The 19,617-nt window shown below is 47.9% G+C and overlaps 1 protein-coding gene across 1 annotated transcript in view; it reads right to left on the bottom strand.

The window, feature by feature from the left end:
* The window catches only part of FBXO3 (F-box protein 3), a 145,532-nt gene that overhangs the window by 91,801 nt on the left and 34,114 nt on the right, over positions 1-19,617 (bottom strand). The window contains exon 2 of the mRNA XM_086959575.1: positions 4,422-4,511. Coding sequence (XP_086815701.1) covers positions 4,422-4,511 — 90 coding nt within the window. The remainder of the gene's footprint in view (positions 1-4,421; positions 4,512-19,617) is intronic.

The following is a 19,617-nucleotide window of genomic DNA, read 5'->3' on the forward strand; positions in this document are numbered from 1 at the left end:
ACCTAGAGCTAAACTGCATTAGCGTATGTAGAGGTGCTGCTATCCCTGGAAGGATCTTAGCAGACTTTGAGTGCTGCCAGGCAAGCAGTCTCAGGGTACTCCACCCACAAACATTTTATTTCCTATATCCATCACTAGATGAAAACATAGTTCTCATACACACATTCACTGTGTATTAAAATACATTTATTTATAAAAGGACTTTCTACTTTGAAAAGTAAGGAGATAAAATAATGGCACTCTTTAACTCAGAAGTATCAAGTGACTAAGTAAGTTCAAAAGAGGGAGGGAAAAAAAGATTAGTGAATAGCGTGCTATTTTTTTTTTTTATCACTCAGAGTAATGCTGCTTCACAAGTATAAAAAAATGCACCATATTTCTTTGCTCACCCTTTGGTGACTCCTGTAGGAAAGTAGGATCTACTTCTAGGGTTAACCTCACTTTTTGCCTGGTGCTAATCTTTATTTGACTAATCTGACTGGAATCCCGCTAATCATTACCCCAGTGTATCTATCTGCCTTCTCCCTAAACTGTTGTGTTCTGTACTTCAGTACATCCCAGATTGGATACTTGGGTACCCTTATCAGTCACTAGTATATGGTACTAAGGTACACAGGGTATAGGTAACCCAGAAGTCTCCCATGGGCTGAAGCTTGTATTATGCCGCCCATGAGAGACCATTCAAAATTGAACGACAGGCCCACTATTGCAGCCGGTGTAAGTTGGTGCTTACACCACTCACTAACAAGATCAATTCCCATATCTGGGGTCACTGCACTTAAAACCTATAAGTCACCCCTCTAGCAGGCCTTTGCAATTCTGAAGGCAGGGTGCTTGCTTGTAACAGAGAGTGCCCTTGCATGAGCAGGACACCACTGCAGCCTACGGAGTCCATTTTCCTGGGATGTCAGTGAAGCAGCTACATACTATATCGAACGGCACCGCGTAATTACACAATGACAATCTCAAAAACGGCTGCAACAAATCCTATCATGTTTGGTATCAAACATGTTGGTATCATACCCCCACACCGTAAACCGTGTCGGAGGTCTGATTCTAAGCACTGGAAGAGCCCTCCATTAGGCTTGCAGTGTTCCTTGTACCAGCCTTCTTGACACAGCACAAAATGGTTGCAGCCGACAAGAGACACGATTCTACCCTCCTGCTGCTGAGCCAAGCTCGAGCAGGGAAAGGCAGAACAATAGGCATCCTGTCACAGGAAGGTGTTACCACCTCCCAGACAGGAATTAGTGTATTGGGATGGGGTGGGCGTGCTTCTGAGCACCACTCAGTCTCCACAAGGTGCACATTTGGTGTCCCTGTGCATAGCCCAGTTCAAACCGCTCCTGGGAGCCGTTGGCTCCCACCCTGGCACAAAACTAGACAAAAGACATGGGAGTAACCTCCCCCCTGTCCAGACTTCCCCTGAGAGGGTCCCCTAAATCTTCCCAACTCTTTTCCTAGAGTACTTAAGGGCTTACCTGGGTGTGGGTCACTAGATTCGTCCTGTGATTAGATTCACATCAGACACTACTGCACTTCGACCGCCTGGGCATGCTGTGCTTTGTCTGGGCCAGACTGTCTACCTTCAGGTCTGCTGCATCATCTCTGCCTGTGCATCATACAGGAACCTCCCAAGGCCTATGAAGCATCAAAGACACTTGAAGTGAGTGAAGGCATCATTACTCTGCATTCGCAGGCACCACAACTAAGTCGACCGATCCGCTGATCCTAAGCTCCTCCGGACGGCTCTGCAACACAGGTGGTAGATTTCCACAGTTCCCGAGACCTGCTCTGTCCTCTCTCCAAATATTCCTCGTGAGAGCTGCAATAACTGAACCCCTGTGTACCGTGTCAACTTGGAGTTGCAGAGGCTTGTTGGCTTCTTTCCAAGAAGATTTTCCGCTCCAAGTAGCCCCAACTTCAAGCATCTCCTGTGACCAGTATCTTCAGCCACACTGCGACATGTGCATAGTGTCCTGCATCTATTGGTGGCTGCTACAGGTTCTCTAGCAAATCCTGTGCCTCCAGCCTGTTGGTTCATTTGAGCGTCACCTTTGCTTCTCTTGGGCTCTCCTGTTTGCTTGGGCCAGCCCTGACTCCCCTGCCTTTGGTGAGTCCCCTGGATCTTGCTGGTCCCGACATTGCTCCTTCTTTGATTTCTGCGTGGCTCGCCTTTGCCAAAGCTTGTTGGTGCTCCCGCCGAACACCGACCCCTCAGCACTCAACATCCTTTGTGGGACAGCTTGTGCACGGCTCTAGGTCATCCTCAGCGTCGCATGCGGTTTACAGCTGCAGAGTCAATGTCAACCTCGTCCATCCTGCAACATCCGACATCGGAGGACATTTATTATTATTAATTTATTTAAAACATTTGTATAGCGCGGCTGTCACCTTACAGGCATCCTGGCGCTGAGATATCTCCAGGGGGGGAAGCACGGGGGAGAGCAGCAGTACAGTGGCCAGCAAGTTAACATTTAGGAAACAGCTAGGTTTTTGGCACGTTTCCTGAAAGGACTTGTCATCTGACAAGTCTCCTGGTCGCTCCTGAGTGGCATAGACTGTACCCTCTGCTTGCAGGTACCCGACATAAAGAATCCATCTTCAGATTTCACTGGACACTTTCTCCTTTTCCAGCAGTGGCACTTTCCTGAAGTCCTCCATTGAGTTCATAGGCGGTTGCCAACACCACTTCACACTTATGTACTCAGCTTCCCTGGTGTAGGTAACGTAGGTACTAGGGTATCCACGGGTGGCGTGGCTCTCCAATCCTCTGTCTTCCACAGCGTTTCTTCAGGGTCCACTAGGTAGGGTCCTTAAAAATCCAAACGCGACTTACACGTAGAGTTGTACGGCGCATGCGATCGTGTACTCACACTGCACACACACTGCTGGGTCGCCATCTACTAACCTTGGGTGGTTCAATGGATGCCCAGCACTTCTACATCCTCCCGACACAGTATTGACTTCAGTTGTGGTTATTATACCACTTTCTTAGAAAACGGTTTGGACCCCTCGTGCTATTTAATGTGTTTGTTTGCCAAAGTATTGTGTGTATTGTACATATCTCTGGGTAGAAGCTATTTCTATGTGTGAGAGGGCAATATATAATAAATACATATTTTTATAACTACTTTGTGTGGTTCTTTTTCATTTAATCTACACTATAAGATTGCATTCTGTTAAACGAAGCTACTTTACACTCCTTCTGGACTAAGCCCGACGGCTGCTCTCCAAAGCTACCACTTAAAGAGCTTTCTAAGGTGGTCTAAGACCTCTTAAATTACAATAAGGGTTGTCTGGACTGGCCAAATGCCCACTTACATTAGTGGACATCATACCAGGCCAGCTACTCAAAAGTCCTCACTAGCTAAGACCCAAAACTTGGATATTCTTCATGAGTTGTAGCATAACCTCCAAGGTCCTTTATCTCAGTCAACCATCATGCCTTAAAAATAAACACTTTTGAACACCGTACACTGTAATGCCAAAAGCAAGCATTGTATCATGCTGTTCCTACGGTGAAGATTACTAAGGGCCTCACTTAGAATTAGATGGCTGACAATACTCTAAAACGGCTTAGGCTGCATCGCTGCAGTGCCAGTGGCGCTTGGACGGCCAAATTTAAACTGTACTTATGTCAACGCAGATATTTTCCCCCAGACGTGGCTTCTGCACACATGCAAGGAGCCGCTCTGGGGAAAATTATCCATGACAGCAGTTTCACCGTGCCATGCTGGGATGATGAATCGGTCATCATATGTAATTCCAGAAGACGAACATGTCCATCTTTAGAAAGCACATGCTTAATGTCCCACACGTGCAGCTTTCTCCCACTGCTTGGGTTGCATTTTCTGTACAGCAATGTCATGGTTTACAGGGAGATTCCAAACAGAAAGGATACTGTTCCACTGGGGTTAGCTTTGCTATGAAGGAATTAACCGAGGTAAATCTACTGGTGGCTCTGCAACCACCAGAATGCTGTCTTCCCCTAACTCTAAATCGTGATGATAAATATAGAGGACAGACTAAACGCCTGGCTTTTTCTCGCTGGATGTCTTCTAATTCACGGTCATCTAAATGTTGACGTTAATTCCACTGTCTTCTAGATGATGATTTAAGGCCCTGGGGCAAAATGGAATGTGTTGTACCATGAAGCTGCAAGGTCTTCAGCACTCAACTCTTTCCTACATATATAGACTTCTTCCTTCTCAAGAATGTTATGAGATAATACCTCAGAGAAAAAGGTACGGTTTGGCTTTTTCTTCCAGGATTTTTCACTTGCTATTTGTTTTCAAACTTTGACAAATAGAGAAGTAAAACTTTCTAACGAATTCATAGTTAGACACCCTTACTTTAAACACAAGCCAATAACTAAAAATGCAGAGCAATATCACAGTTATAAAGAAATATATACTTACTCAGACAAAAGCCAATACTTCTTGCAGAACCTTTTCCACAGTGGCTCATGGGCAGAGAGTTGATTCAATCTCCGGTTAACATAGCTGCAGCTATAAACACAAGCATGAAATGAAGTTCAAGTTCGTTTTCTTTACAATGACAAATATGCTCATGTAATGCATTTCAGTGCAGAGAGAAAAGGAACGTCAGGGAAGAAATATGCACCTGTCGGACCACTCACTTAAGTTTAGGACATAGCTAGTTTTTGAAGCGACCCCAAACACTTCCGTTTGCTGGAATGAAATAGGTCATAGACCTACACCGAGAACCTACATACACCATAAATTGGCAAAAACCTCTTTCGTTTCTAGTTTTTTTCAGCATGCATATTTTATGAAACAATACTTCTGTCATTAAATCATTCCTGCTGCCCATGTGCTCATTTGCAGCTGGATGTCTTCTAATTCACAGTCATTCCCATAATCTGCCCTCATGGTTACCTCCCAGACAATCGTCATTCAAATCAAAGTCAAGAGGTTACGCCATCTGTTTGAAAGTTTTGAGTGTGACCAGTCCCCTCGTACTTCGCTCTGCATGTATGTAGTGATCCATCTCTCTAAGATGCCTATTCACTGCGCCCTCTCCTTTTAACTGCTTATTATATTCTGTCTTGCTACCATGAGCCAAGTGGCAACCAGAATTTCTGACATCTATTCCGGTCAATTTCCCCACAGATCTTAATAACAAGGTCAAACACTAATTCAATGAATGAATGAATCAATTACTGAATATTGGATTTGCAAAGCATGTGATTTCCCTCAGGTGGAACCCTTATACTGAATACTACAATGCATCAAGCAACTTTTGGAGGAGGCAAATCATCCAAAATAGATGCACCAGCACAGACCCTCCCCATATATAGGACAACATGTGTTATCCACATAAATGACCCCAAGGTCCCTGGTCTAGTGAAAAGCGCACTCAGAGCTTGCTTTATCAGCACCAAAAAGAGAAAGAGCGGAACACATTGATCTTACATTTCATGAATCACACAGCCAAAAAAAGCATGCAAAAAAGTAACGTAAGCTACCAATAACAAACACTATAAACGGTACTTTTAAAACCACGCAAAGCTTTGGAAAAACCTCCAACGGCAAAACATAACCACAGAATTAACTTCGGTTGGATAGAAGAAGGAAAAAAGTATGGTGCGTACAATTCAACAGTGTTTAGATAAGGAGTCTTTGTGTGTGTGTGTGGGGGGGGGGGGGGGCTTCGGCGAGAACACTGTCCATCTTAATACTTTAAGTCCATCTGGGAACCTCACTTTTCCTCAGCTTCAGCACAAAATATATGAATGGTAAAATGTGGTGACCATCATCTACGTCGATTTCTCCTTTTTAGGTCTCGCCTGGACATCGCATCCGAAGGATGCGTCCAGGCTGGAGACTTATAGTCGTCTGACACGGGGGAATGAGGGACACAAAACTGTGACGAGCGGCTGGATTGAGCTGCGTGCACGCGCGTCAACATTCACGCATGCGCACATCACAGCCACACGCATACACAGCACTCACGCATGCGCACATACACACGCATACACAGGCACACCCCCGTCACCTACACGCATACACAGAGACCCCTCCACACACACCAGCCCCTCTCCTCTCGGCTCCACACACACGCACACGCATTTACACTTACACAGACACGCAGGCACCCAGACAGGCAACCCCCCCCCCCCCGTCACACACACGCATACACACAGACTCCAGGACACATACACATACACACACACATGCACGCTCACACACATACACAGTCCGCCGCCGCGCGCGCGCGCACACAGATGCCCCCCCCCCCCCAACAAGGCGAAGCCCCACTCACCGGCATCCTCAGTGCAGCGGATCCCACCGGCAGCAAGACTCTTCTTCCCTTCTTCGGCACCGGGGCGCAGGGTAGGCTCCTGCCTGCTCCGGTGCGCCAAACAATCGCGGCTCTTCCGTGGGAGGCGGGGTAGGCTCCCGCCCTCCTACTTCCGGTTGTCCCGCCCGGCCTGCCCGACTTCCTGTTCGCAGGCCGGCGGAAAACGAAAGCGGGAGTCCGCCGTAATTGCTTACCTTAGGGCAAAGGAGCGTGTGTGCGCGGCGGTTTCCTTTGCCGCGCGCGTTGATTGGTGAATGCGCAGTGAGTATTTTTTATAAAACTGTAAAATACTTGAATCAAATGCGCATCACGACGTCTGCGCATGTCCGTGACTTGGTATGATACAAGGAGGCAGGAGAGGAGAGTGTGCGAGCGGCCGGTTTCCTTTGCCGTGCATGTTGTTTTGCCAAGCGTGTTGTTCGTTGAGGGTGGAATGCGCAGTGAGTTTTTTATGAGAAAATTATTAGGTACAATTGCACGGACTTGATTCCTGGAGTACACCCTGTCCACGCACAGAGGACTCCTGAGCCGTGGATGGATCTGGTTTCCCAGGCGACCGATGGCCGGGTTGTGTGCCTGGCCCTCTCCATCAAGTCTTCGTCTGATCTGTTTTGATAAGGACGGGTCGGGTGGGTTCGTTGTTATGGGTGATTGATTTTTTTTTTTGTAAGTACATTCCTCCAAGATACAGTGAAGCGTTTAGTACTTTGGTATTGCGGGTACATTTTGTCTCTTACCTCGTAGCTTCTAATCTACGGCCTTGTGCTGTTGCAGGAACATATCATTTTGCCATTTTGTTCAGACATTGACCAAGCTTAGCTCCTCTGACATAAACCAGTGCACGCAGAAGAGGTACCCGTTTTATGCCACAAAAGGAACAGTAATGATGAGTGCAGAGTGAGTGCAGAGTGACAGTGAGTGCAGAGTGCATGCAGTGAGTGCAGAGTGACAGTGAGTGCAGAGTGACAGTGAGTGCAGAGTGACAGTGAGTGCAGAGTGAGTGCAGAGTGACAGTGAGTGCAGAGTGCATGCAGTGAGTGCAGAGTGACAGTGAGTGCAGAGTGCATGCAGAGTGACAGTGAGTGCAGAGTGACAGTGAGTGCAGAGTGACAGTGAGTGCGGAGTGACAGTGAGTGCAGAGTGACAGTGAGTGCAGAGTGACAGTGAGTGCAGAGTGACAGTGAGTGCAGAGTGACAGTGAGTGCAGAGTGCGTGCAGAGTCACAGTGAGTGCAGAGTGAGTGCAGAGTGACAGTGAGTGCAGAGTGACAGTGAGTGCGGAGTGACAGTGAGTGCGGAGTGACAGTGAGTGCGGAGTGACAGTGAGTGCGGAGTGACAGTGAGTGCGGAGTGACAGTGAGTGCGGAGTGACAGTGAGTGCGGAGTGACAGTGAGTGCGGAGTGACAGTGAGTGCGGAGTGACAGTGAGTGCAGAGTGACAGTGAGTGCGGAGTGACAGTGAGTGCGGAGTGACAGTGAGTGCGAAGTGACAGTGAGTGCGAAGTGACAGTGAGTGCAGAGTGACAGTGAGTGCAGAGTGACAGTGAGTGCAGAGTGACAGTGAGTGCAGAGTGACAGTGAGTGCAGAGTGACAGTGAGTGCAGAGTGACAGTGAGTGCAGAGTGACAGTGAGTGCAGAGTGACAGTGAGTGCAGAGTGACAGTGAGTGCGGAGTGACAGTGAGTGCAGAGTGACAGTGAGTGCAGAGTGACAGTGAGTGCAGAGTGACAGTGAGTGCAGAGTGACAGTGAGTGCAGAGTGACAGTGAGTGCAGAGTGCGTGCAGAGTGACAGTGAGTGCAGAGTGACAGTGAGTGCAGAGTGACAGTGAGTGCAGAGTGACAGTGAGTGCAGAGTGAGTGCAGAGTGACAGTGAGTGCAGAGTGAGTGCAGAGTGACAGTGAGTGCAGAGTGACAGTGAGTGCAGAGTGACAGTGAGTGCAGAGTGACAGTGAGTGCAGAGTGCGTGCAGAGTGACAGTGAGTGCAGAGTGACAGTGAGTGCAGAGTGACAGTGAGTGCAGAGTGACAGTGAGTGCAGAGTGACAGTGAGTGCAGAGTGACAGTGAGTGCAGAGTGAGTGCAGAGTGACAGTGAGTGCAGAGTGAGTGCAGAGTGACAGTGAGTGCAGAGTGACAGTGAGTGCAGAGTGACAGTGAGTGCAGAGTGACAGTGAGTGCAGAGTGACAGTGAGTGCAGAGTGCATGCAGAGTGACAGTGAGTGCAGAGTGACAGTGAGTGCAGAGTGACAGTGAGTGCAGAGTGACAGTGAGTGCAGAGTGACAGTGAGTGCAGAGTGACAGTGAGTGCAGAGTGACAGTGAGTGCAGAGTGACAGTGAGTGCAGAGTGACAGTGAGTGCAGAGTGACAGTGAGTGCAGAGTGCGTGCAGAGTCACAGTGAGTGCAGAGTGAGTGCAGAGTGACAGTGAGTGCAGAGTGACAGTGAGTGCGGAGTGACAGTGAGTGCGGAGTGACAGTGAGTGCGGAGTGACAGTGAGTGCGGAGTGACAGTGAGTGCGGAGTGACAGTGAGTGCGGAGTGACAGTGAGTGCGGAGTGACAGTGAGTGCGGAGTGACAGTGAGTGCGGAGTGACAGTGAGTGCGGAGTGACAGTGAGTGCAGAGTGACAGTGAGTGCGGAGTGACAGTGAGTGCGGAGTGACAGTGAGTGCGAAGTGACAGTGAGTGCGAAGTGACAGTGAGTGCAGAGTGACAGTGAGTGCAGAGTGACAGTGAGTGCAGAGTGACAGTGAGTGCAGAGTGACAGTGAGTGCAGAGTGACAGTGAGTGCAGAGTGACAGTGAGTGCAGAGTGACAGTGAGTGCAGAGTGACAGTGAGTGCAGAGTGACAGTGAGTGCGGAGTGACAGTGAGTGCGAAGTGACAGTGAGTGCAGAGTGACAGTGAGTGCAGAGTGACAGTGAGTGCAGAGTGACAGTGAGTGCAGAGTGACAGAGTGCAGAGTGACAGTGAGTGCAGAGTGACAGTGAGTGCAGAGTGACAGTGAGTGCAGAGTGCGTGCAGAGTGACAGTGAGTGCAGAGTGACAGTGAGTGCAGAGTGACAGTGAGTGCAGAGTGACAGTGAGTGCAGAGTGAGTGCAGAGTGACAGTGAGTGCAGAGTGAGTGCAGAGTGACAGTGAGTGCAGAGTGACAGTGAGTGCAGAGTGACAGTGAGTGCAGAGTGACAGTGAGTGCAGAGTGCGTGCAGAGTGACAGTGAGTGCAGAGTGACAGTGAGTGCAGAGTGACAGTGAGTGCAGAGTGACAGTGAGTGCAGAGTGACAGTGAGTGCAGAGTGACAGTGAGTGCAGAGTGAGTGCAGAGTGACAGTGAGTGCAGAGTGAGTGCAGAGTGACAGTGAGTGCAGAGTGACAGTGAGTGCAGAGTGACAGTGAGTGCAGAGTGACAGTGAGTGCAGAGTGACAGTGAGTGCAGAGTGCATGCAGAGTGACAGTGAGTGCAGAGTGACAGTGAGTGCAGAGTGACAGTGAGTGCAGAGTGACAGTGAGTGCAGAGTGACAGTGAGTGCAGAGTGACAGTGAGTGCAGAGTGCGTGCAGAGTGACAGTGCGTGCAGAGTGACAGTGCGTGCAGAGTGACAGTGCGTGCAGAGGGACAGTGAGTGCAGAGTGACAGTGAGTACAGTCACTCAGCACCACCACATTATCAGTCAGAACCACCACAGCATCACTCAGAACCACCACAGCACCACTCAGCACCACCACAGCATCACTCAGCATCACTCAGCACCACCACAGCACCACCATAGCACCACTCAGCACCACCACTGCATCACTCAGCATCACCACAGCCCCATTCAGCACCACCACAGCATCACTCAGCACCACCACAGCACAAATATGTTCTCTCAATGTTTCAAGCTTTATTACAAATGTCACAAAAAGATGTTAATATTTCACTTCTGTTCTTGGATTTTGTTACAATAAAATACACTGAACATAATCTTCACAAAAGGTATTTACAAAAGTTTAAGCTATTGCCATTATAAATTACAATCACTTTTATTAAGTATTAAAAAAAATTAAAAGCCATTGTTATTTGTAATATCAATACATCTAAGTCACGTAAATACAAATGTTGCATTACAAATGCTATAGGTGTCACATTTGCGAAAGTTATAACTATTGGCATTGTAAATGACAAAGCTATTAATTTAGCTATTTTCAAAACCAACACATAAATGAACGTTTGGTGAATTTCCATTAAAATATTTGACTTTTTTACTAAGATATTATTATACTGTTTTATGCAAACAAAATTTAGATACTGCATAAATAACTTTAATAAAACATATTTTATATGAAGCTTTTTATGTAAAAAAAAATATAGCATAAAGCAAAAAACAATTGCCATTTACAATGCTAATAGCTCAAACTTAAATAATGCGAGACCTATTGCATTGCAAATGCTTGTTTATTAAGTGTTATCTTCTGCTACCTTCTTCCTTTACCATTATTAAAACCTGTATCACTCTGGATTGCATCCTTTTTTAATTTTTACTTGTGGCTTGAAAAGCCTCAGGGAGAACAGTATGTATCCATCAAATAGTGGAGGAGTGTGGCTCAATGGTTAGAGCGGCAGACCCTAATGCAGAGTTCTGGCCCGGGGACCAGGGTTCAATTCCCGTCGCGGCAGGGTCTTGGGCTCATTTGTCTGCGGACTCGCTAATTCTCGCCTCGACGCTTACTCTAATCATGGGGTCCCACGCTGCAACTCTGGGCAATAGCTTGCTTAATCTCCACAACGGCCCATACAACACTGGGATGCCTGGCTTCACCTTGGGGGTGCCCAGGAGGGGCATCTCACAGGGAGAGCCAGGAAGGGTTCCACAGCGTTATACAGCACCGGGACGCCCCGGTGATGGGCAGCTGTGCGCTTTACAAGTATCCTACATTTACATAAATAACTCGGGTTTTTGGCTCCTTTAGATACTCAACTTCTAAGCAACCTCACTGCAAACATTAGGAATCAGTACCTCGTTTATTAATTCAACCGTCTGGGATTATGGAATGTCTTGCATGCCAGGATATTACAGCATCGAGTTATGAAGCTGAAGCTTGTGCTCAAAGCAAGTGCCCGAATACGGATACAAGTATCTCGCTTCGAGCACAAACCCTAAACCTCTGGAATATAGGTCTTTCTCTGGTCTCCAGAGACAGCAGAATTACCAACCTTTGCTGATCCATCAAAAGGATGAAGCGGATTGCTAAAGATCTGGGATTGGTACATTAACGGTGCAAAAGATTGTACATCATACTCTGTGAAGGAAGTGCAGCTAAATGTGGCATTTAACACATGAAATCGACTCTCTTTATTATTCAGGACTCAACTGAGCAACAAACTTACCTGAGCGCCTGCTTACTTTTCCAATAGGTGGTGCCTTACTCTATACGAATTATGAAGTGGTTTTAAAATCTAAATTTTCATATTAAAAGGTTCCCTTGGTGTTTTATAGTGTATTGTGAACACCACTTGTGACTGATCAGATTAAAAATGAAAATGAATCTGATAATGTTAAATCTCGGGAAATACTTCTGCTAGTACCTCCTTCCTAGCTGTGAAAGTTCCACTTTGCAAGCCTTTATTTGTTTCCTTCAGCTACAGCTTAAGTGTCTCAATTTTTGCGAACTATTTCAACGAAATTAAAAACTACCGAAGTTTCTACGTGGAAAACCGGTATCTCCAAATTTTCTATAACCTCACAGAGAGCCTTTTTAGTTCACTAGACACTTTATTTGTTCCATAAAATTATTGGCCTACTTGCACATGTCTCAGAGTACGAGAAAGACTGCTGCTGCTGCTAAGCATTATTTTATATTATACTTCGATAACATTTGAATGGAAGAAACAGGGACGTACTAGGTTTAATTATCTGTTATTCCGGGGATATCCAACAGAATTTAAAGTACAGAAAAAAAAGATGTGTTCATTTGTATGACGTTTTAGCAGCAGACTCTGTTCCCATGGCAACTGGAAGTGTGCAGCAATTCTTAGGCTGACCCAGCCTCCTCCTAATTGATCGAGAACTTTAGACCATTCTTCTGTGACAGACACTGGTACTTTTGTAATGATGGAACCGGATACGGTTTCTGCCTTGAGAAATGGCTATTGTTGCCTAAAAAACTGATTTCAATATCTGTTAGTATGATGGCTCTGGGCAGCAGTTGGATGCACTTTTATGCAATTGAGTACCAGGTGCTTGGCACTGCAGCTAAGCACGCATAATGAAAGGCTGGCATCTGGATTTTATTCCATTCTTACTTGGCAATCCAAAGTTCTGCCATTTCCTTCTAAGCGCCTTGCTTCATACATATTAGAAGTCTTCAGAAATCAGAAGTCCAGTTATCTGCTGCAGGAAAGAAAACAAGCATTGGAAATGCAATAGGTCTCGCCTTTGTTTAAGTTAAAGCACTTGCTTTGCTAATGGTATTGTATTTTAGCTATGTCTTATTGAGGGTTTGTATGTGATATGTTGTGCCTTTATGTTGGTTAAATTGTAATTGTTATGTGTGTAGTAGTTAGTAGGAGAAGAGCAGTGTTTAAGATTTGGGACAGGGAGTAAGTAGAAGAACAGCATAAGGGTTAATGAAGTATAGTGAGAGTGGATCCTTTTCAGATCAGCACTGGGTCTGGCCCATTATATTTATTAACATAGCGAGCATGAGGCAGAAGAAATGGGAGTGGGGAGAGTAGTATGAGGGAGAAGGAAGAGAGCGTGGAGGAGATTAGCGTGATTTTGAAGGAAGGAAAGTGTGGAGAGCAGTATGATGCATAAGGAAGGAGAGAGGAGTAAAAGAGCAGTAGGAAGGATATGAAAGGAGTGTGAGAAGTAGAAGAGTAGAGTGAGGTAGCAGTAAGGTAAGATTATTTGCATAGTATTAGGCATAAGGAAGTAGATAGGTGTAGGAGAGCATTGTGAGGGAGATTGCAGGAGCAAGAGGCGGAGAAGAGCAGTGTGATGCAGAAGGACAGAGTGATGAGGATAAGAGCAGTGTTAAGCAGAAGGATGGTGTGTGTTGCGGACAAGAGCAGTGTGTGCTACAAGGTTTGTGAGTGTGGATGCGAGTAGTTTGTGGCATATGGATGCAGTTGTGTTGGTAGTGTTGTGTTTTTGGTGTTGGTGGCACGGCGTTGTTGTTGTTTAGCTAATGGTGGTTGTTGCATTTGTTCAATAAACACAAATTTGGTATCCCCAGTGCCATGGGAGATCTGTAATACTTTTCAATTCCCTGCCCCCCCACTCAGGAGGCTGGCTACTCCTGCCCCTAATGCTCCTTAAGAGACGCTTTTGTTCCTTGTCACCCCCCATTCTCCACAACCTCTTCTCTACAGCCCCATGCGTTGGCTATTCTCTGGGGTTCTGACCCTTTATATCGCCGGCCTTTTCTGACAGGGTCTGTCCCTGCCCACCCTTCTGGGACCTTATACGGTGCAGCGTTCTCAGGGCAAAAAGCCTTACATTCTGGGAAGGGTAGGGAAGTGCAGGCTCGCTACACATTGGCTACCAAGGAAGCATGCGTGGTTGCTAGTCGCATGGGGCTGGCTCCTTGGTATATGCGTAGAGAGAAGCCAGAGTTCCTGGCCACTGGAGCAGGAAGCCGACCCCCACAGTATTTTATACAAAAGAGGGTTGAGGGAGTCCCTGTGGCAAGAAGAAAGCTGACGGATTAGGACAACCACTTGACGAGTAGTTTAGCAGACTCTGCATTGACAGTGAAATTCGTTTTCCGCAATTGCTTTTCTAACGGCCACATTTTAAAAATAATTTCAGGATTCTACACCAAGACTATCTGCTCTTACATGGAAACATGGTTATTAAAATGCATGTAATTAATATATTACTGGCCAGTGTTTCTCGGTTGAACTGTAAATTGTCTTTATAACAAACGTTTTTAGCTGTGCCTGCGGTTTTCTCAAGACGTACTTTGGTACTGTGGTTTCATGCTGGGTCACGGAAAATGGGCGCGATACGAGAACTATGTAACAAAACGTATGCTCATGTTGAAGCGCTCCGATACCTTTGGGTCGAGTTCGCGCTATGTAAAACTATATAAAAAAGGAACAAGTCAAGTCAAGTCAAGGCGCCTGAGGCGGGGGGGGGGGGGGGGGGGGGGGAAATCGCTACTTATCAAATAGCCAAGTTTTGAGTTGTTTTCTGAAGGAGAGGTGGTTCTGTGTGAGGCGGAGGTGGGTGGGGAGAGAATTCCAGGTTTTGGCCGCTAAGTAGGAGAATGTTCTTCCTCCCATGGTGGTTCTTCGGATGCGAGGAATTGCGGCGAGGGCTTGATTAGACGATCGTAGTTGGCGGGTGGGGGTGTAAAAAGTCAAGCGCGTGTTGAGGTATTTGGGTCCTAGGTCGTAGAAGGCTTTGTGAGCGTGGGTGAGGAGGCGGAACGTTATTCTCTTGTTGACGGGGAGCCAGTGAAGGTCTCTCAGGTGACCGGAGATGAGATTGTGGCGGGGTATGTCTAGGATGAGTCGGGCGGAGGCGTTCTGAATGCGTTGGAGTTTTTTCTGTAATTTGGCTGTGGTTCCGGCGTAGAGGGTGTTTCCGTAGTCCAGTCGGCTTGTGACAAGTGCTTGGGTGACCGTCTTTCTTGTTTCAGTGGGGATCCATCTGAAGATCTTTTTGAGCATACGTAAGATGTTAAAGCATGATGATGAGATGGCGTTGACTTGTCTGGTCATCGAGAGGGAGGAGTCTGGAATGAATCTCAGGTTGTGAGCATGGTCCGTTGGTAAGGGTGCGCTGCCCAGGGCCGGTGGCCACCATGAGTCGTCCCATGTAGAGGGGGATGATCCTAGGATTAGGACTTCGGTCTTGTCTGAATTCAGTTTTAAGCGGCTGTTCATCATCCACTCGGCTACGTCTTTCATTCCTCCGTGTAGGTTGGTTTTGGCGGTGTGTGGGTCTTTGGTGAGGGAGAGGATCAGCTGTGTGTCGTCATCATAGAAGATGATGTTGAGGTTGTGCTGGCGTGCGATGGATGCGAGGGGGCTCATGTAGACGTTGAAGAGGGTGGGGCTGAGCGATGATCCTTGTGGTACGCCGTAGATGACTTCGGTGGCCTCTGATCTGAAAGGGGGAGGCGGACTCTCTGGGTTCTTCCGGCGAGGAACGAGATGATCCAATCCAATGCTTTTCCTTGTATCCCAACGTTGCTGAGGCGTTGTACAAGGGTGCTATGACAGACCGTGTCAAACGCTGCGGAGAGGTCCAGGAGGATGAGGGCAGCTGTTTCCCCGTTGTCGAGTAGTGTTCGGATGTCGTCTGTGGCTGCGATGAGGGAAGTCTCGGTGCTGTGTTTGCTCGGAATCCGGACTGTGAGGGGTCGAGGGAGCCGTTAGACTTGAGGAAGGCGGCGAGCTGACTGTTGACGGTCTTCTCTATGACTTTGGCAGGAAAAGGGAGGAGCGAGATGGGGCAGTAGTTCTTAAGTTCGGTGGGGTAATTCCATATGCTACATTTATCTGCTAGTTTATCAGCAGTCCTGCAATATCAGTCCCCAGTAATAAAAGCAGCAGTGCTTCACACTTGCAAAACCCCACTCTTCGGGAGCTGGTGCGACAAAATTGCCAGGGCTTCCCTGGGTTACGAGCCCGGCCCAGACAGCTATACATGCGGCGCCAGTGTACTTTTTTGCTTAGTCCGAGTCACAGGCTGGTCCGCATTTTGTGCTCTTTATCTACAACTGTAAGACTTTCAAACTGATTTGTGCCCAGTGTAGGAAAGTAGGCTCTGCTTTTATGGTTAACCTCACTTTTTGCCTGGTGCTAAGCTGTTTTTGACCAGTCTGAATGGGATAATTCTAATCAGGACACCAGTCTTGCTGCTTTCTCGCCTAAATTGTTATGTTCAGTGCTTAGGTACATCCCAGGTTGGATACTGAGGTATCCTTATCAGTCCCAAATATATGGTACTAAGAAACCCAGGGCATAGAGGTCTCCTATAGGATGAAGCATGCATTGTGCCTGCCATGGGAAACCATTCAAACTGTAACTGCAGGCCTGCCATTGCAGCCTGTGTAGGCTGATGCTAGCACCACTTACAAAAGATATAGGTGTCCTATATCTAGGGTCACTGCTCTTAAAACCTATAATTCACTCCTATAGCAGGCCTTAGAACAAAGCACCCTGTCCTCAGGAACGCTAAGTGGGAGGGTGCCCGTGCACGAGCAGGGCATCCCTACAGCCCAAGGAGTCCATTCTCCCGGGTTGTAAGTGAAGCAGGCATATACAAGGTGTTAGACTTGCCATCTTTTGGCATTTCCCCCCCCCCCGAGTTTGCTTTTGCCCTCTCGGTTTTGACTCTGTTTTTGCTGGTATAACGTTACTGGGCGCTTTTCGCACTGCTGATCAGTGGTAAAGCACTGGTGCTTCTGTGATAAATTGTGTTATGATTGGATGTGTGACTTACTTGTCAGTCCCCAGTATAGGGTACTACGGGTGCCGGGGCTTTGTGAGTCAACCGCTACTCATGGGCCTGCAGCACGGATTGTGTCACTCATGTACGTAGCCCAAAAAAGGTAGCAGTGAATGAAGTTTGGTATGCCTGAACCCAGCATTTAAAGACGCAGCCTTCAGCAAGGGTGCCTTTTCATTCTGAGTCCATAGAGGTCACTTTTAGAACATGGGTATTTTGCTCCGTCACCCCGTGTGCCTCTTGTGGAAGGTGGATTGCCTGTCTGGTTTTTGGAGGATAGATGGCTAGGAAGCAGGGTGGCTCTCGACCACCTAGGTAGGTCAGGAAAGGGCTAAATAGACCTGGGTTACGATGGGGGAAGAGGGAGGAGCTTTCCTTGCACCTCAAAGGGCCTGTTCTGCCTCTGACAAAGCCGTTTCAACCTTCTGCCAGGAATTTATGCCAGAGAAGGCCCAACTGGTTCTGGCTGGACACAGACACCCTCTGCCTAAAAGATCAAAGGATTTTTGTGAACAAATACTGGATCTCAGACCCCTGAACTTTAGAACTCATCTGGATCAAGAAGACTGCACAGAAGAAGAGCCAGAGAAACTGCTAAAAGAAACAACTGTTTTGCTGCGTGGTTTGCTGGGCTGACCTGCAGCGGCTGCTTCTGTCTTGGGCAGTGAAAGGCCTCGACTGGACTTTCCGCAACCGAATAGGTGAGCCTCTCCAAGGGCTTGCGGTAGACCTGCCCCCTATTCGCGAAGTCTCGGGAACAGCAAATTGCAGGTTCTTCAACTTGCAGCACTGGGAACTGTGTGTTTTGTGCTGCAACCCGTAGAACTCCACTCGGCGACGACATCGACGACCCTGCCGAACCCGTGACCTGAAGGCACTGCTGCAACGCCGCAACGAGACCCTGGTCTCACTAACGGCGCCTGCTGATGCCATCACCGACCCGCTCCTCACACCGCAACCTGTTGGCACAGCAATCCGCACCGCCTTGCTTCACGCCGAAGCTTTGGCACCCCTGCCACGCCACGACTATGGTCTCACAGACGACGCCTGCTATCGCCATCACCAAGCCGCTGATCGTACCGCGACCTGTGGGCACGCACTCTGCACCGCCTCACTACACGACCACGCCGTGGTCTTCCTGACACCGCCACTTCCCGCCGAAATCAACGTGCTGCCTGCATCGTGGTTCGGGGGCACCGCTCGTGGGTTTACACGACACACCGCTGTCATCCCACACCGCACAGCCTTGGCCCACCGACGCCAGTGTCATCGACTCTAGTTCGTGAGCCGACGGCAACACTTCAGCAACGACAACGCTGCTGCTTGCACCGTGACCTGCTAGCACCGTAAGGAGCACCGCCTTCATCTCGTACCACGACCCTGGTCTCACCGATGCCACCACCAAGTCGCTGCTCGCACCGCGACCTGGGGGCAAGGCACCACACGCTGCACTGCTGCGCTTCACACAGCAGCACCCAACACCTGTTGGCACCAGCGCTCCGGATCCCATCAAAAAAGGAGCTCGACCTGCAACGCGAGTGACTTCAAGGGCCCCATCGCCCTGCGTCTCTGAAAGGTACTGTTTGCGGGTCTTCCGTACACCGTAGTTGACCTGCGTCCCCACTGTCAGCTAGAACAGTTTCTGGATTTGTGTGTTCACGACGCCATAGAAGCTCGGACGGAGCTATCTGCACAAGGAACTCTTTTTAATCAACGTATTTTGGAACTGTAAACTTTTAAGTATAGTATTGTGGATTTTCATCATTTCTGGTCTGGTTTTAATTATATAAAAATATTGGCTATTTTTCTAAACTGGTGTGGTGTACTTTTGTAGTGCATAACTATATTACTGTGGGTTATCAGCAAATGTTTTACAAACTGCCCTTAGGATAAGCCTAGCTGCTAGGGCCAAGCTACCAAAGGGATGAGCAGGGGTTATTTTAGGAGTTTCACTCCCTTGTCCTGACTAGAGTGGTGGTTTCTGCCTCGCTTTGCACAAGTCTCAGCTAGCCTGAAATCCCATTTCTAACATTGGTGGCAGTGGTGGGAACGGAAATAAGTTTGCACTTGACTTACAGTGATATGTGTGCACTATTGCCATATCGCAGACCATTACAGCCCACATACTACTCAGTAATCTTTCAGGCCGATTTTTGTGATCTTGCCAAGTGAACTTTCTGCTTTATCTTGCCGGAATCAATAGTATTATCCTTTGCATCCATGGACATTACCTTTCAGGAGAATAGGTTGGAGCTCTACACTGTGCGATAATTGAAGCCTGTGTGTAAAAACCTAAAAGTCCAAGTCAGAGGCCTCACTAGGAAGGATGAGCTGCAAAGGCACTGAGGGCCTAGGTAGCCAGAGACGCAAGTGGGCAATGTGGTGACCTTAGTGGAGAGGCGGGAGAGCCTAGTCCTAGGATAGATGTGCTTTTGGGAGGGGGGGAACCCTTCCGGCCAGGCAGCAGTGGCCTGTCCCCAGAGGGACTGGAGAACAGGCGGGAAGCAAAGGATTTCTAGTTGGAAAAACTCAGGATGGAAAGTGAGAGGGAAAATAAAAGAATAGCCATGGAAGAAAGGAGAATGCTGAAAGACCATGAGCGAGGTCTTAAGGAGCTGGAGCTAAGGAGTAGTACCGGGTCAGATGGAAGCAGCAACTCGTCAAGACAGGCAAACAGAATTGTGCACATTCCTAAGAATGTAGGCAAGGAATTTAAGAAGGGGGATGACATACAAGGGTGGTTTCAGGGGTACGAGGCAACAATCCACATGAATGGGGTCCTTGATAAGAATTGGAGAGCAGGATTGTGGCATCTCTACCCAGAAAAAGCGAGGGACACTAGAATAGCTT

Source organism: Lissotriton vulgaris, chromosome 2_2 (assembly GCF_964263255.1).
Source record: "Lissotriton vulgaris chromosome 2_2, aLisVul1.2, whole genome shotgun sequence".
NCBI lineage: Eukaryota > Metazoa > Chordata > Amphibia > Caudata > Salamandridae > Lissotriton > Lissotriton vulgaris.